The sequence below is a fragment of the Platalea leucorodia genome, assembly GCF_965183815.1.
Source record: "Platalea leucorodia genome assembly, chromosome: 7".
In the NCBI taxonomy this organism is placed as follows: Eukaryota; Metazoa; Chordata; class Aves; order Pelecaniformes; family Threskiornithidae; genus Platalea; species Platalea leucorodia.
The window spans coordinates 20,654,364-20,672,228 of NC_138829.1; the positions used below are offsets into that span (position 1 = coordinate 20,654,364).

The window sequence follows — 17,865 nt, forward strand, 5'->3', positions numbered from 1 at the left end:
AGACAGGGAGATCACTTAGTAATTACCATCACAGGCAAACCAGACTTGACTTGGGGAAAACTAATTTAATTTATTGCCAATTAAAATAGATTTGGATGGTGAGAAAAAAAGACAAAGGTTAAAATACCTTCCCCCTCCTTTTTTTTCTGTCCTAGGCCCAACTTCACTCCTTCATTCCTGACTCCTCTTCCTCCTTCCCACCCCACATGGTGCTGGGGGGATGGGGAATGGGAGGTTGTGGTAAATTCATAACAGTTCCTCTAGGCTGCACCTTCCTCCTCACACTTCTCCCTTGCTCCAGCATGGGTCCTTCCTATGGGCTGCAGTTCTTTAGAGTAAACCTTCTCCAGCATGGTCTCTCCACGGGCAGCTGTCCTTCAGGAAATATCAGCCTGCTCTGATCTGGGGTCCTCAACATGCTGCAGTGTGGATATCTGCTCTGGTGTGGTCCTCTCCATGGGCTGCAGGGAAATATTTGCTCCACCGTGGTCTCTTCCAAAACTCACACAGGCTGCAGGAGAGTATCTCCTACAGCTTCTGGAGCACCTCTTTCTCCTTCACTGACCTTGGTGTCTTCAGGATTGTTTCTCACACTTTTTCTCCTCATTCCTCACTGCCTGCGCAACACTTTTCCCTTTCTTAACTATGCTTTCACAGAGGTGCTGCCAGCTTCACTAATGGGCTCAGCTGTGTCCTGCAGTGGGTCTGTTGGAGTCAGCGGGAACTGGCTCTGTCCGGCATGAGGCAGCCCCTGGCCTTCTGCCACAGAGACCACCATTGTAGCCACCCTGCCACACCTTGCCACCTAAACCAAATACACTGTCATGGAGACCAGATAGCCAGGTACTTGGTTTCAGTCAGGCCTGTGCTGCACAACTAAATGGAAGCAGCAATACTCTGGTAGTATGGACAGTAGAAATTGGAGAAGAGTCACACAGGATTTGTCCTTTGGAAGAAACTGCTATCAAACAGGAGTCACAGTGTCCTTCAGTGGAAGGCAAGATTCATTCTGATGACTTTCTGCATCACTAAGTTTCTTGTCTGCCACTAAAGAAACTCACCAGGAACAGAGAAGAGGCTTAAGTTCCCCTTAGTTCTTCTGATCTCCAGTGCACCAGCATCACCACTCCATGAAGATTCTCACAGTTGGGCAGCTCTTTCGACAGAAAGAGGGACCTTAACTCAGACCACACTGATTTCTTAATTTCTACCATGGTCCAATTTAGGCTGTTCAAGATTTTTTATTTTTTCCTAAACTATAGTTTTCTAATGAAGAGGAATGAAAGCCACATTATAAAACAGTGGTGTTTTTTTGTTTTCTTGTAACAACTGCATTCCAAATCAATTAAGCAGTTGGGGTATTCCAAGAGCTATTAATTACTATGTTTCAATTATAACTGATGAAGCAGAATTATGTAGATTTTTTGGAAACTTACCGAGAATCATAATTTTGAGCACTAGCTGGGAATATATGACAAATGATACAAAAATTGCAGAAGCCTTTTTATATGACATTTTCCCCAAAGCTGCTGCCAGGGATGGCAAAGCAATGGTTAGACATAATTCCCTCTGGTACATATTACTGACATTTCTCTCCCCACCGACAGAGAGAATTCAATATATGAACTTTTACTCTATTTCACTAGCATTATATTTTAATAGGAAGCAAACAGTGACTTTATTCCTTATGCAGTTTTGTAACCTAACATACTCCTCCCTTCTCCCCACCCCACCCTGGGAAAGGAGCAATTGGGAGCAATCAATCAGTGCTACTTTCTTTCTAACAGCACATTCAATCTTTTTGGTTTAATGTGTGTTGCCCTTTCTGCCTTTACCTGTCTATCTTTCCGTACTTTGTTGAATGCCTTGCCACTGATGACTGCATTTGCAGCAGACTGCTGAGATATTGCTGAAGTCAGCAGCGCTAATACTGCATTAGAGAATCCACTTCAGGGAAAACAATGTTAGATTTAACCAGTGGGATACTGCTGTAGTGAAAAGCTATATGCTCAGAGGCACTCTGTACGTTTTCCAAACAAACAATACGTCAAGCTTTGCTTTCACGAACAGTAAATGTAATAGTAATGCTTCTCACTTCAATGGCAGTTTGCAGTAAAATGCTGTACAAACAGGAGGGTGAAATTCCCCTTGTGTGGCAGGCTTGTGATGACTTTCACTGCTCAAGTTGTGTGGTTGAACACCTTGGGGATATGCAGAGGGACTAGGGCCAAACTGATGTAAAACATGTCAGCGCTGAGAGCAGTTTTCTTGATCCATGGCTGTATGGATCCTGTGGTCCCCGGGCAGCAGTGCTTATTATTATGCCTCAATCCAGAACAACAGCCACAGGGATACTGGTGTTCTGCCCCATATGTAATTGTAGCCTGCAGGCAGGATTTTGTCTCCCATTTCTTGATCACAGCTGAAATGTCACCTGTTAATTAGCCCACATCATGCAAAGATGCTGCACAAACACAAAGGCAAACACAATCATTGTCTGCTGGGATTTTTGCTCTAAAAGCCAGACTTTCTAAACCAGCGTCGGATTTTTGAGTGCCCAGTGTGTAAAAATCCAACATTCATTGTGTTGGTTAAATGGATGCTCTCTACTTTACAAAACCTGTTAAAAAAACACAACAGACAGAGATGAAGAATGGGGATGGGGAGAGGGCTAGAATAGCAAGCAAAGCAGGTGGTGGAAATGATTAGCCGTGTCCTCATAATGCAAAGTTTTAATGGCTTAATGATTTTTTGATTACACATGGACAGAAACTTCCACGTTTCATTACTTCTGTCATGCATATTGCAACTACCCGCTTCCTGTTGGACATACAAATTCCCTTCATCCATAAACCCGCATGCATTTTCCGTTTGTGACATATTCATGAGAAGTTCATATAGCTGATAGCTTAATACACTGATTGCCTCAGCTCTTCCTCTAACATAGCTCTTATCCTCGCTCTGACTTCCAGGCACAGCCCTGCTATCTTAACCCAAGCAGCCAGTAGCTGAAATCACTTTGGGGAATCTGTGGGAAGGTTGTGAGACTGGAAGCAAATGCTAGATACCCATATCCCCCAGGAACTTCTGTTTGGAGATGAGCCAGAGCCTTGGAGTGCAAGATCATATGTTATCCACTGGTGGGCTGCTCATTTTCCTGCCTTTCCACACTGTTCAGTCAGTAAGCCTTTTGATGTTAACTTCAGTGTGTGGACATTTCAGAAGGGGGGGGGAACCCAAACTAGAATAATCTGTCCTGTGAAAATGAAATAAATGAGGCTCCCGCTAGGACACTAAAACAATTATGGCCAGTGGAGTCCCTTCATCCCTCAGTCCTTTACGATCCATTTTAGAGAAGGTAGATCCACCTACTTTTAGTGGCTGGTTCAGGGAAGCTGTAGTGGACTTGGCTAGCACCTCACAGACATTTCCGAGCCATGGTGCTCCAGGTCTCTGTTCTGCAACTTCATACACTTGACAAAATATCGTATTTCTAAATTACTTCAGGAGAGAATGCTGGCTTATTAAGTAGTACTACAGGAAGGACGTAGAAGTGCTGATAAGCCAATGTAGGATCTTGTGAAAGCTGTAGGGAGGATGATTTGCTTATGAATTTTCTCAGGGAAAGTGGACTGCACGATAATATTACTTTATAATGTGAACTAAACCTCTAGTTTTAAGACAAAGATAAGGAAGACTCCATGGGAAATTTTGAGTGCTTGACTGTGTAAATGTTTGAAGAAAGCACAATTTCCTTTCTGTAAAAAACCTCCCATCATATTATGAGGATTTTGGGGAAACATACTGGTACTTACCTTCAGATGCACATCAAAAACCTTTTTACTTGAGCTGAAAGTACTTTGTTGTCTTCCTTGGATGGACGCACTAAAATGGGAGATGAAATGTCCAGTTTCATTTTTGATCAACTCATGTATTAAACTTAAAGCCAGCTGCTGGGTTTATGAATGCATAAGTATATATGGCCTCAGTCTAATTCTGTGCTGAATCCTGTGAAAGCAACACTTGCATCAGATGTGTCAAGAATACTCCGTTATACTCTCATTAAAATGTACATACACTCCTGTGTGCTCATGTAACATGGGAACATGGAAGAAAATAAAGTACTAAACAAGACACTCCATTAAACCTGACTTACATTTTTTCACAGATAAAAATTGTGACAGCAATACCACAGAGGAGGATATGTTAATTTAAAAAAATTGTATTTGGTTTAAACCAGTTGAGAAACTCTCCTCTAAAACCAGGTTTCTTCGGTATCTCCTATGTTCTTGGCATACTGGGTAAGATAGTTTTCAGGTTACAGGTCAGTGAGGCAAAGCCATACTTAACATTTTCCTAATAAAAAGCCAGTCGAACATCGTCTCAGCATTTTGGCTTTTATTTGAAGCTGTCCTTCTGAGGTGGCTGTACTTTAACCCTCTCTGTCTGGAGATTTTTCCTTTAAATTAGAACTATTTTCACAGAGTCATAACACGGTATCTATCTCACCCTGCTGCTGTAAAGCAGGGCCAACTATGCCTAAATATTTCTGGCAGAAATTAGTCTAACCTGTTCTTAGAAACATCGGTCTCCTAAAGCAAAGCATACCTACAGTAATAAAGGACAATTTTTAACCTGAAACAATGTCTTATGGTGCATCGTTTCAATAGCTCCAATATTTTACATTACAGCGTTTTGCTTTAGAATAGAATATTTCAGTTGGAAGGAACCCACAACGGTCATCTAGTCCAACTGCCAACTGCTTAAGTTGGGTTAAGCTTTGCCCCAGTCTTCTTGATGGTCAGTGAGCGAGAGCTTTGATTCCCTAATTCTCATCAATATTAGCAGAAATCTCAGGTATTTAAGCTACTCACATATCAATGGGAAGCCTGGCTGTACTGTTCGTCAGTACATCAAGTGCAGGTAGTGCGGTACTTGCAGGTGAAAAACTGTACAGATCCTAACATTTTAATTTGACTTGTAACAACAATATCTTCAGCTGCTTTATTTTGAAGCTTATCCAAACAAACAGGAACTCACCTTTCTTTCCCCATTGGCATCCTCTTACTGGGGTAAGGCCTGTGTCGAAACACGGGTGTGTTCCTTTGAGGGTACCTGTTCCTTTGAGGTTACCTGTCTACTAATTTAGTGCAGGCATGTGAATGGAGATTCATCATTGCTTTCAGTGAGGCAGATTAAGTCTTCTTCAATATGATTTAACAAACACACATGGATGAGACTCTGTTCTGGGAAAAGCCTGTTCTGACAGCAGCTTGTTTTGAAAAAACATGGATAAATAAAGCAGGGATTGTTCTGCATTTATTGTAAACATATCCTCTTCTCTTTTGCTCTACATTTGTCCTAAACTATAGTCTAAACTATCTCTACAAATCCAAGAATTTATGTAGTCCTTCATTTTCTTAAACTGTTTGTATACCACTGCACATTGTTGAATTGCCACTGTAGTCCATCCTTTGATTTTAGTAAAACTACTTGTTAAACTTCTGGAAGTTTATATAGCTTTTATGTTCATAGCTTTGTTCAAAAATTGTACAGACATAGATTCTTACAGGACACTTGTGTTAGAAAAGTAAACACTATTTTATCTTTTTTTAGTTGGTGAAACTATGGTTTAAAGGCAAATGGTAGCACTTTTCTGAGAGCACAGCTTCATGGGGGCAGAGTTCCAATTAGAAACTGGGACTTCGAACTTCCTACCATGTGTTCAAGTCGCTAGCCCCATTCTCTTGTCATGAAGAGTGAGATAGCTGCTAGATGGAGTATCTACACTGGTTTTCCAATATCTAACTGCTGCTTAAAATCTACCCTGAAACATCTCTGGGGTATTGACTGCAGTTGTGCCTTCTGCACCAGCTTTGTAAGAAGACTGTCTCTGTTATACATCAGTTGCTCAACTAGCTGCTTTAGTAGAGTCTTTCTGTGTGTTAATTTGTATCATCATATAAAATACTTTAGGATCAACATTTCTACATACACTTAGGGTAGCTATTACTAATAGCAGAAAATGAAAGACTTTAACACACTTCTTAGGAAAAGAGTTATCTTTTATTTTAGAGATAAGCAAGCTGAGCACAGTAATCCATCGAGCTGTTTAAGTGACACAGTATTTATAAGAACATTTAATGTTCCCTATCCTAAACTTCCCATCTTGTTCTTAAATCAGTACAATACATTTTCCTTGAAGACAGAATCAAACAGGCCATGATTTTACTGTAAAGCTATTACTAACACTTTGCCAGAAACACAATTTGAATAAGAAAGATTCATACTGGCAGAGAGGAAAAGAAAACTCACAAAAGCTGTTTTAACTCTACCAGCTCTTGACTTCCTTCCTCTTGACTTATGACTTGTGAGATATCAAACTCAGGCATCTCTCTCTGCTGAAAGGCTCACCCAGCCTACACTGGACTACGCCAGTCATGGTAAGGTGTATAGGTGTTTCAAAAAATTGTAGCATGTTGTTTCTGTCATGTGAATTCTGCTCTCTTCTTACCATGTGAGCCTTGGAAACTCACATGCTGAAACTCACTGTACCTATTACAATAACCCTTTCCTTTTGGGAGATTTAGAGAATGAAATAATTGATCTCTCTTACAAAAAATTTGACTTCTTTCTAATACTGTCACTTTTCTCCCTATTGTGACTTCAAGTTCTTACAACTTATGTGAAATATATGTGGAGGTAAGAGAAAGTACCCTTTTAAGTTTGATGTCACTCCATCCTGGCTGATAAGTGTTAGGAACCATAATGACCTTTTGATGGCCAAACTGAGCAGCTGTGCCACAGGGTGTTGCAAACCTGAGATACACACAAAGGGGATCAGCCACAGAGGCTTTTCCTCTGATCCTGGATCCTTTCTAATATCTATTTAGTATCTGGAGCCTCCAAGTCACATATGAAAAGAAATATTAACTGTAAGTGTAAAGCAACTGTAGATTTCTGTAGTTTATTGCTTAGCAAATGAGCTGGAAGCTCTATCCTCAATGCAATGCTTCAGAGATATATCACTTCTAGGAAAACGTGACTGTAGTAAACAGCCGAGTTCTTAAATTAGTCAGTATCATAACATAGTTTCTACTGGGAAAGAGTTGTAGCCCACTTCAAACTCAAGGTGTAATCACGTTATATGTTCAAATTGTATAGAATCATTTTATGGTGCCACGCTGATGAGATATTGTAAATCCTTCTGCTTTAATTTCTGAGCAAAACAGCAAAGACACTTTGGGAATAAGTTCAGAGAATGCAGCTAAAGTGACTGTATTTTAACTGTAATCTGATTTAGGTCTGATATGAAATAAATCAGTCCGGTTTCAAAGAAATTACAGGCCAATGACAGCTGCACCGTGGTAAGATTACACCAGGGATTTGGTTTAAAATGAATCCAGCATCTTTAAAGCCTGCATGTGGTACCGTTATAGAAGTGGATGCTGAGGAACCTGGCCTCATCCTGCCATTGCTAACACTGGCAACAGAGAGTGTGGAAGTGTGATGCTGAGACACCTGAATTATTTGGAGGTGAGCCAGCTTTGATTTGGATGCCTTGGTAGCTTGACACAGTGGTCGGGCTAATAAGTCTGGCTGGAAGTCAAGGCTTATTAGCTCTGATGTACTGCTAAGGTCGTGTGAGCTACACAGTGTCTCAGTCCCAAGCTGGGAGGTCCATCGCTGTGCTTGGCATGTGAGTGACTTTGACCTCAGATATCTAGTATGCTTTGGCTGAAGAATGAATTAGGCTAAAATTTGTGAAGCTTCCGGGCTTTAAGAACATTTTCAGAAATCATGGTTTTGTGAATCCATGTAAGTAATATAGGCCTGCTTATGTTGGCGAGCCAAACAGCATTGTGGCTTGCAAAGCATTTTCTGTTTCTGTCTACCAGATCACTACCAGCCGAGGTAGTGATCACTGATCATTAACAGTTCAATTTCCTAGCACTATTAATACTATTAGTATTATGATTTAAGGACATAAATCACTGCCAGGGTCCCTCATCAAACACCACCTTGTGTAATTTATATCCTAACTAGTCAAAATTTTCATGTTCTTATTGGATAAATGGTTTTCTGCATCCTGAATTTTTTGTTTATGCAACTGGCCTGTCCAGTTCTAGAGGTAATGGGTGAAGCAAACCCTTGAGGTGGCTTGTGTATGGATGGACAAAACACACGTGGAGCCTTCCAGATGAGAAGAATCACATCTATGTGAATAACATGGTTTATGCAAAAGTCTTGGAAATGGTATTTAGGAAAGCTGTATCTTAAGATCAAGATCATACCCTTAGGGATTTGATTTTGAATAAGAATTTTTTACTTTGTGTTTCAGTGGCTGTTCCCTCACCAGTGCCAGCTTGTGAACCCAAGCCCAAAACTAACGGGCATTACCCAGCTCCACGACTCTCTGTTTCCTCCCGAGCCACTGTTGTTGCTACCATGGAAGCGCCTTCTCAAGGCCTGCAGACAGTTATGAAGTGGAAAACAGTGGTGGCCATCTTTGTCGTGGTGGTAGTTTACCTGGTGACAGGAGGACTCGTCTTCCGTGCCCTGGAGCAGCCCTTCGAAAGCAGGCAGAAGAACACAATTGCGCTAGAGAAGGCTGACTTTCTTCGGGAGCATGTTTGTGTAACCCAGCTAGAGCTGGAGACGCTGATTCAGGTAGGCCACGTGAAGAAGGCAGTACTTCTTGGGAGTTAGGATTAACAGCTTGGTGGTTCATTGATCAGCTGACTTGGCGGGGAACAAAATTATTCACAGAGCCCTTGCAATGGGCAGTGTGAAGAGCAGGCTCTTTCCCAGTCATTTTAAAGTGCGGGAAACAGAAACTATGTCTCCAAAACACTGCAAATAGATGTTAAACGTATTCACTAGAATAATAAAAAATGTGTGCAAAGAAAATCAGAACTTAATATCTGAAAGAAATTTTTGTGAGAGGTGACAGATTTGCAAGACGTTTGCCCATCATCTCTGTAAAATTTCAAATGATATTAAGTTCTTAATTCTTCCTCCAAAATTAAACACAGCAACGAGGAGAGCAAACAGAAAATGCCAGGTGGGAATTTTGAAAAAAATATTCATCCAAGAATTCTGAACATACTGGTATATTAATTCACAGATTTACTATTGCAAATTTTAGGTAAATGAATGTTGATGAAGTATACAATTAAAAATAGAAAATAACTGGCATTTAAGAACTACAGAATTTTTAGTCTGGTCTAGTATGCAAAGCTTTAGAATCAATTTTGAAGGAAATAAATATCAAGTATGTAGGGATAAGTGGAAAAGGGAATAACATGCAAGAAAGGTCTATCAAGGATAGTTATCTTTCACTGATTAAAACTCTCGACAAGGAAAGTATTATGGATCTTACAAGACTTCAGTAGAGTATCTTCTAGGATCCCATGTAGAAACCTATCAGTTAGCCTGGAGAAAATAGAGATTAGATAAGAAATGTGAGATACCTAAGGAATATATTCCAAAGCTGAGCTTCAGCCTCATATTTCAGACCTGAATTTGTGTCTGAGCCTTCCAAGAGCACAATGTGTCTCCCTCTGGGGTGTCACACCAGAGCTCCGTTGTGATTTCAGGCTGTTTGAAAGAACACAGAGCTATCCCCTGGATTCTTATGTCCATCCGCCCAAGTGTGTTATAAAACCTTTCTGTAAGTGAATCAAATTTATAAGCTTAGTATTTCTTTTAAGAAGCTGTTCCAGTATGTCATTGCTGTGATGGAAAAAGCATTCTCCTACTTTTCAGCCTAAACTCGTTCAGTTTCCTTGTAGTTGGTCTTCCACAGACAATATCTCATTGCTTAATTGATTCCTCTCCCTTGCCCACACGTGTAGACAGCAATGCTTTTCTGCCTCTCCGAAGCAAAATAAATTCTTTCTGTTTCTTTGCAGATAGATGTGGGCTCTCCCTGCTTGTGCTCTGTGTTCACAGAAGACAGGTCAGTTCTGAGTCAGAAGCTGTGTACCTCTACCTTTGGGCAGCCTGGTACTGTAGCTAAGAAGCCAAACCTGCTTCAGCAGGAAGCGGTATTGTGCTGATGTGACTATACAGCTTTTGGATCAGGGCTGGCTTGGATCACATCCTTCACCTGTCTGCAAAAGACACGTGAACATGTTTGGTTGGCAGGGTGAATTCTGTTTGGGGATATTGGTTCAGATGTGTTTCTCATGGCAGTGTTGCAGAGATCCGTATTTCCCTCAGCTCCTTAGGTATAATGTGTGCTGGCTGATTAACGGATTTTTAAAAAATGCTAAAAGCAAGAAGCTTGTATTCCCTTGATGGGATCACCACTATTAAAAGATATGCAAAATGCTTTCTTTTCAAGCAGAAAGCAGAACACATAACAGATGCAACAAGCAAACCACCTTGACAGGATGGTAGACTTCTGTACGGACTGCAGTACAAAGATTTCTAAATAGCCCCTGTTCTCTAGCCTAAGCTATGTACCAGTGTTAATTTTTTATTTTACACAATATTTTTCCTTCTTTCACCTCAAAAGTGGTGACACTAAAATAAAAAACAGGCATACGGTGTCATTAGAAGGCAGATATTCTGAACAAACCTTATCATCTCCTGAGATTTCAGTATGTCCTCAGGCATTACACTGGGTAACTGGAAATCATTTTGCAAAGGTAAATTAAATGGGTTTAGCAGCTTAGCATGTGAATGTCTTAAGGCCAAATGATGTGAAATATTGAAACAGATTTGTCAATAAAGAACAAGTTCCTTTGGATTATTCTGTATGTCTGGGAGTGAAACTGGCTCCAGGGACATAGTTGGGTGTGCTGATACAGAAAACTGTGATTGTAACTGACTTGCACAGAAGAACAGTGAACCACTGCTTGAAGATAATGTCAGGGGGTTAATGTTGTGCTTTCATGCCTTCATGTTGATGATCTCAAAAGTGACATCTCCCTGGCTGGCACAATGCATTTCTGCATTGCACCAAATGCTGCATCTGCCTTTACAACTGTGATTTCAGACTGATGTGGCAACCTCCTGGCTGCTGTGCTGTGTGCAGTCAGCACCTGGCTACTGCTAAGGGAGCTATTTATAATGAATGTTATTTGACTACCTGAAAGACTTTAGATGAACACAGGTCATACTCTCCAGAATGACTGTGTTGATTCACCTCTGTGCTTTGGAGAATATGGAAAAAATACAAAAAGAGAGACCTTAGAACTGGCTTATATCCTTTTACTGTGGGGGTGGCTCTGGAACAGTCTTTTAAGGAGAAGAGGAAAGGAGTGTCATGGTCTTTACAAGGCTAATGATGGAAAAAATTACCCCTTTGCCTAAATTTCAATCTTTCAAAGGATTCTACTTTGGAAAACCTGTAAGGAAGATGTACGGCACTATATGAGGAAGCTGTTAAAATTTAGTGTGGATGAGACATCCTTTCCAACTTGATCTCCAATAACCCATTCCAAATATTAGCACTGGTAGCACAGATGTGAATTGCTGAGTCCAAACTGTGAATTTCATTCATAGACTTCAGAAGTAATATAGTGATGAAAGCAGTGCAAATCCCTAGGAAGATTCAAAGTATTTTAAATTTGTGTTTCTCTCTTGGGTTTTGGTTCAGGTCTGTCTAAAACTAACACAATGACAGATTATTTTTTTCTTAACAATAGCAAGTATTTCACAGTGCAGTTTATATTGTCCAAAGTCACCTGAAGTAAAAGTTCTTAACTGTACATTTTTAAAGCCCATTTCTGCTTCTGAAGACATCTGTTGCAGAGAAGCAAGTTCATTATTTAATGCCTTATGTGATCTACAACTTGGCACAATGGTGAATACCAGAATAAGAAAATGACAAAATCACGTGCTCTGTCTTGGCACCTTTGAGTTTTCAGAGTTAGAGAGAACTGAAATCTAGAATATGCTAAAAGACAATGAAACTTCAGATGCTTCAAGTACATTTAGTTGTATTGTACCCATTTGAACAAATAGCAGAAAGCAGGACTCAAGTGACTGGAAATACAGTTGAAAAGAAAAATAACATTGGTAGTTACACCTGCTAACATATTACATAACTTTTTTTTTGTTCTTTTATGTCATAGCATAAGCTTATTAGTAGCTGGGGTCAGAAAGAAGTCATCTTGCCTTTGTAATAACGCACACTTGGAGTGTTTAATGGGGAGATTATGCCTCTTAGAAAGATCAGATATTATCTATCATTAGGAGAAGCAGGCAGGAAGACCATCAATGTGTTTTGGCAAAGTAATTCCTATGGACCTGATAAATGTATTCATACTCTTGTTCTGTGTAGCCTGTGCACCTTGTATGAGTAAATACTTTTGTAATGAGCTGTGCTTTCATAATGAGCCCTCCACAATGACGTAAAATAGAGTGGCTTGCTACTGTAAGAAGTTACTTAGGTTATTGGCAGGCTGCTTTCTTCTTCCTTTTCCTTCAGGGTTTAATTTAGGAGTGTGAGTGATTATAGTATAAAAAAAAAAATCACCCACCTGGGAACTAAGTCATATTATCAATGGCCACTAATGACTACAGCAGCTCATTAGAGTTAGCCTGTAAGCTGAAAAGGAAGCAGAGCTGGAAATAAGCTAGTCAGGGTTTACTGGCTAATTATGTTAGTAAGAGTTCATATTTTGGATAGGCGCTTTGGATTAGTGTTCTGAACTACTTTTGCCCTGACGGTAAGCAAGAAAGGGAACATCCTGGAAAGATGTTTCAGTTTTCAGCTGCTTGACAGGTTCACTAGTGTCATAAGCCAGCTTGTCTTTTCAGGGTGTTTCCTTGTAAAATGAAGAGAACTTGGATGGCTTTCATGTTCTAGAAGAAAGCTCTAGAAGGAGCAGAAAAAGAAAGCATTTTGAGTTAACTGTGGGGAAGACTTGCCTGTTGCTGAAGACAGGAAAAGACTATTTGAGCTGTGAAGAAAAACAATGGTAAATACCTGATTATTGAACCTTCTGCCTGTGCCTCTGGAGGTTGTCTTCTACATGTCCCAACTTCCCCTCTGCCCCTGATCTTTATTTTACCTTTTCCCCCTAAAATGATATGAACAAAGAATTCAGATCTCTTGGGTCCTGTCTAAGTTGGTGCAGGCACCCTAGTTTGTAACTAACTTCAGTCCAGAGATACTCCAGTTGTAATAGAAGACAGACTGAGCCTAGGATGCTGCAGAAGTCTACAGCTGTCCTGTAGCTACGTTGCTTCCAGACCTTAGCTAAGAAATTTGCAGGGAGCTAAGCCCTTTGGACTTAGATGTCTGTGCATGTCCTTTGTTGAATGCTGTAGGTCTGCCCTCTGACACAGCGCATGCACGGCAATCAAATCACTGTAAGTGTAGGTAGATCACTATCTGGCTGATTGTCACCTAAAGACCTTTATGGGATAGGCAGAAATATTTAAGGGATGGGCTTTCAAAGCTTATTACTTTTGATTATACCTGAATAAAAATTGCTGGCCTTGGTCCTTTGAAAATGCTGTCGTAGAAAAGTGAATAAATGGGAATTTATAATGAGGATCCCTTAATCACTATATGAGGGGTGGTGAGAATAAGTAGAGAGGCAGGGAGTACAGAGAAAAGTTATTAAGGAATTAGTCTTTAAAAGCTACTTGCGAATGAGAAGCATCCTAATAATCATCATAGAGAAACATCAGAGCATGAAAGGCATTTGAAACAACTTTTTGTATGCTTGATAGGAATCTGCTTGGAAAAGAATTGTAGAGGGAGATAATCATTATTGGATTAGCATGTTCTGTGGAGAGGAATTAATGGAACTAGAAAAAAGATGACAAGAATTTTCTTTTCTTATCAAATTCCTATCCTTGGTTACACATAGGGTACATCCTTTGAGTAGCTCAGCACTCAAGAAGGATATTATGGTTGTCCTTGGAAAAGATTTGCCTTCTTCATGCTTGGGATCTTATTGGAGAAATTAAAGAAACATGAAAAAGTGAACCAGGTGAAAGCCTTTCTTTCCAGAGAAACCAGAGACAGCCTGTTTGGTTCCTGTCTCCTCATCAGCTGTGCTAGCTCCCAGCTATCTTCTTGCCTATGGGCATAGCTCTAGACTTTTTCTTGATATAATTGTCTTAATTAGTGACCAAGGCACCTAATACATTAGTGAAGGCTGGCATGTACTCACTCACACACCAGGAAGGATCAGATGTGTGAGTACCTGGGCACAGTGAGCACCGCCTGCACCCCGGGGGACAGGGAGCTGGCAGCTGTGGACCCCCCCCGCCAGCCAGGGAGCATGGCTGGCCGGGGGCAGCCAGGGGCATCCCCCAGCCCAGGCTATCAGGCACCTCCCTGAGGATACGGATGGGCTGAGGCTGGGCCGGGACATCAGCCCACGGGTCAGGCCCCAGCTCAGCAGAGCCTGTGGCTGGGCCTGGCAGGGCTGCGGGGAGCTGGAGCCCGACACTTGTACGGCATCTCTGGGGCAGGGACTGAGACAGTGAAACCCCAGTAGTTTCTATTTGGTATAAGGAGAATATCATTGATTTTATCCATAGAGAAGAGATACTGTTTCAGTCTTGGGGGCGGGGACTCAACACGTAGTGAGACAAGTGGGTGTTCACTATATCTTTCTTTGGACTTTGAGTCCTGTATGTTAACAACTAGGCAGCCCAGGCTGGGCCCATGCCTCATAGCCTTTAAATATTGCTGCCTGAATATCAACAGGTGGAATTGATAAAGTCTGTTCCAGATTGAGATGGAGTCTGGATTGTGCTCTCTTGGGGAATACAGGATTCAGTCATCCCAGTATCATCACATATGCTGGGCTTTTGCTTTGGTGTTTGCCTTCAATCCCATGCAGATTAACCAGACCATGTCTTTTTGGTTACAGAGGGACTGTGGTGTGCTGATACCAAAGAGACCAAGAGTAAAATACACATCTAAACAATGATAGGGAACCAAACTGAAAATTGTGATCAGAAATATATATTTAAAAAAAAAGTAATATTGGGTACTTGGATTTACTTTGATAGTTTTGTCATTTCCCTCACTCCTATCTGCCTATCGGCTTTAGGACACATCCGTTACTTGAACAGCAAGAAAGACAATTTCACCCCCTTAAGATATTGCAAGTTATTGTCTTCCCTGAATGGGTGGCATTTCAAAAGATAGATAAATTACCATAGATTAATAATTATTCATTAACGAAGAATGCTTTTTGAATTCATAAAAAATATTGAAAATATGTTGTGCACTGTGCATGTAAATCCTCTTGAGAAGGAAGAAGGGATCAGGAAAGGAGTAAGTGTGAAACAGGTATGGGCTCTCTGATGACCTGTTACTTTTGAGAATACTTCAACTACAAAAATGCCTGAAACTACTAGTTTAAAATGTCTTAACTGTGGAAGGTTTGCCAACAGAGCGGTTAGCACTCTGGAAATTGGTTCTTTCCCTACTCCAAGGTAACCTGAAGATGCCGCTCTTAAGGTCATGCTGCAAAGCCTATCTGAAGTTTCACAGATGGGAAACTGTTGTAAAATTTCATGGTCTGTGTGAACTGGGAGAGTCTTGCCAGTGACAGTGTTCTTGAGTTTTGTGTCAGTCTTCATCTAGCAGGATACTTCTGTGTAGGTGGACTTGTGGTGGTACTAAGGCATCCTTTACTCATCGTATGACCTGAAATTGCATGTTTAAGTGCTGCTAACTGCAGGGCTGCTCTCCTCTTACTGCTCCCTTTCTGTCCTCCATTGCTGTATGCAAAATATTATGTATTAAGAGACAGCATTGGGATAGTTGGATATTTATAAATGAATGATGTCAGTCAAGCTTTAAAGAAAAAATGAATTTGTTCTGGATGAGAAGGAAGTCTGAGAAGCTCAAAGCTACCTAAGGCAACAGGACACTCCTTCACTTTAGGGGTTAGTGCTTGGCCCTAATAGACTTGCTAAACTGTGTAAACTCAAATGTGATTAAAGTGTTGTAATTAGCTCGCTGACATTCACACACTCAAGGGGAAGGCAAGCAGCATTCCTTGGCAGAAGTAACATGCCAGGGTAGGTGACAGTGTGTCATGGCCTATTTAAACAGGCAACCTGTCTGTTATGCTGATTTATGCCCTTCTGGGTAAACAAACAAATGATCTCTGCTTTCACACCACCTGCAATATGCCAGCAACTGGTACAGAAGCCCTTTCAAAGGGTTTGGTCCTAAACACTTCCTTTCTCTATATCCCTGTTTCTTGAGGTATGGAGAGGTGCTGAGAAACCCTGGCTTTCTGCCCACATGAAATGCAACCAGTTCAGTCTGGAGCTTGCTCATGCTGTAATTTTGCAATCGGCTTAGCCTGGCATGTAGCAGCTATACTGTTAAAATAGGCTGTCCTGTACTGATCTCTTTAGATATACCTGGCCTCTGTTCTTGTCCACGCACCTCTTCTCCCACTCCTTTCCCTTTTTGTGGGGCAATGGGATGAATACTAAAAACTCAGGAGCAGAGCTGAAACTAGCCCAAGGAAAAAAAATATGGTAGAGGAACATTTGCGATGATGAAGTCAGTTGGAAATATAGGCAAAAAGTGAGTGAGGAAAAGTGCAGCATGGAAGGGGAAGAAAGGAAAAAACGTGATAAATGAGCTATCAGAGGGAAGAGGTGAATGAGGAGAAAAGTATATCATGAAAGCTAGGGATAGAAGAGGTGTTAAATGGATGTATTTAAAAGTCAGTGCTAAAAGCCCAAGAGAATATGAGGTTGTAGAGAAGATCAGGAGAGAAATCATAGACAGGAACAGATGAGAAGTGGGGCAATGGTAAAATAGAATTCTTAACCTTGCTTTGCACATGGACTGTATAGAAAAAGGTGAAATAAAAAATCACAGTGACAATTCATAGATCATAAGTCAGAGGGAAAAGAGAAGTGGTTAAAGAAATGGAATAAGAAAGTCAAAACAAACTTGTATTGATAGCTGGGAATTCTGTGTTGAACAAAGTCAAAGAAAGAGAGGCTGTAAGAGGCAGCACATTGCCTCTCCTGTTGAGCCCAGCAATAAGCTCACTGAAATAACCAAGGCTAAAGGCTGGTGGCAACATATACAAGGAGGAGCAAATATCAGAGTGAGAGAGAAGGGGAAGATCTGGCAGTAGCAGGAGTAGCATGATAATGGCAACATGAAGTGAGGCTGGAACAGGAGAAAGGCAAAGAGCTGGAAATGGTAAGAGGCAGAAAGAGAGAAGCTTGGTTCCTTTGCATTGGTTTTGTGGAAATTAATCTCAGTTGGGAACATTTGGGAAGGAGAGGTTTACTGTGAATGGCAGTCATTTTAGCTGCTGTTCCAGAGTGATGTCTGAATTTCTCTACAACTGCCAATAGATTGCATGAGATCTACAAGCAACTAGAGAATATGTACCAAAGGGCATCTCAAAAGTGAACTTAGAGCAATTCAGCTGAATGTGCCAGGTGCAATGAGAGATTGTCATGGTTTAACCCCAGCTGGCAACTAAGCACTACACAGCTGCTGGCTCACTCCCCCCTGGTGGGATGGGGGAGAGAATCAGAAGAGTAAAAAGTGAGAAAACTCATGGGTTGAGATAAAGACAGTTTAACAAGTAAAGCAAAAGCCGCGCATGCAAGCAAAGCAAAGCAAGGAATTCATTCACTTCCCATTGGCAGGCAGGTGTTCAGCCATCTGCAGCAAAGCAGGGCTCCACCATGCATAATGGTTACTTTGGAAGACAAGATGTCATCACTCCAAACGTCCTCTCCTTCCTTCTTCTTCCCTCAGCTCTATATGCTGAGCACAACGTCATATGGTATGGAATATCCCTTTGGTCAGTTGGGGTCAGCTGTCCCAGCCATGTCCCCTCCCAGCTTCTTGTGCCCCCCCCGCCTGCTCGCTGGTGGGGTGGGGTGAGA

General features: G+C 41.2%; 1 protein-coding gene across 1 annotated transcript in view; it reads left to right on the plus strand.

The window, feature by feature from the left end:
* Positions 1–17,865, plus strand: part of KCNK10 (potassium two pore domain channel subfamily K member 10) — a gene marked incomplete at both ends in the record, with an annotated part of 68,129 nt that overhangs the window by 16,487 nt on the left and 33,777 nt on the right. Inside the window, one exon of the mRNA XM_082318620.1 lies at positions 8,342–8,670. Coding sequence (XP_082174746.1) covers positions 8,342–8,670 — 329 coding nt within the window. The remainder of the gene's footprint in view (positions 1–8,341; positions 8,671–17,865) is intronic.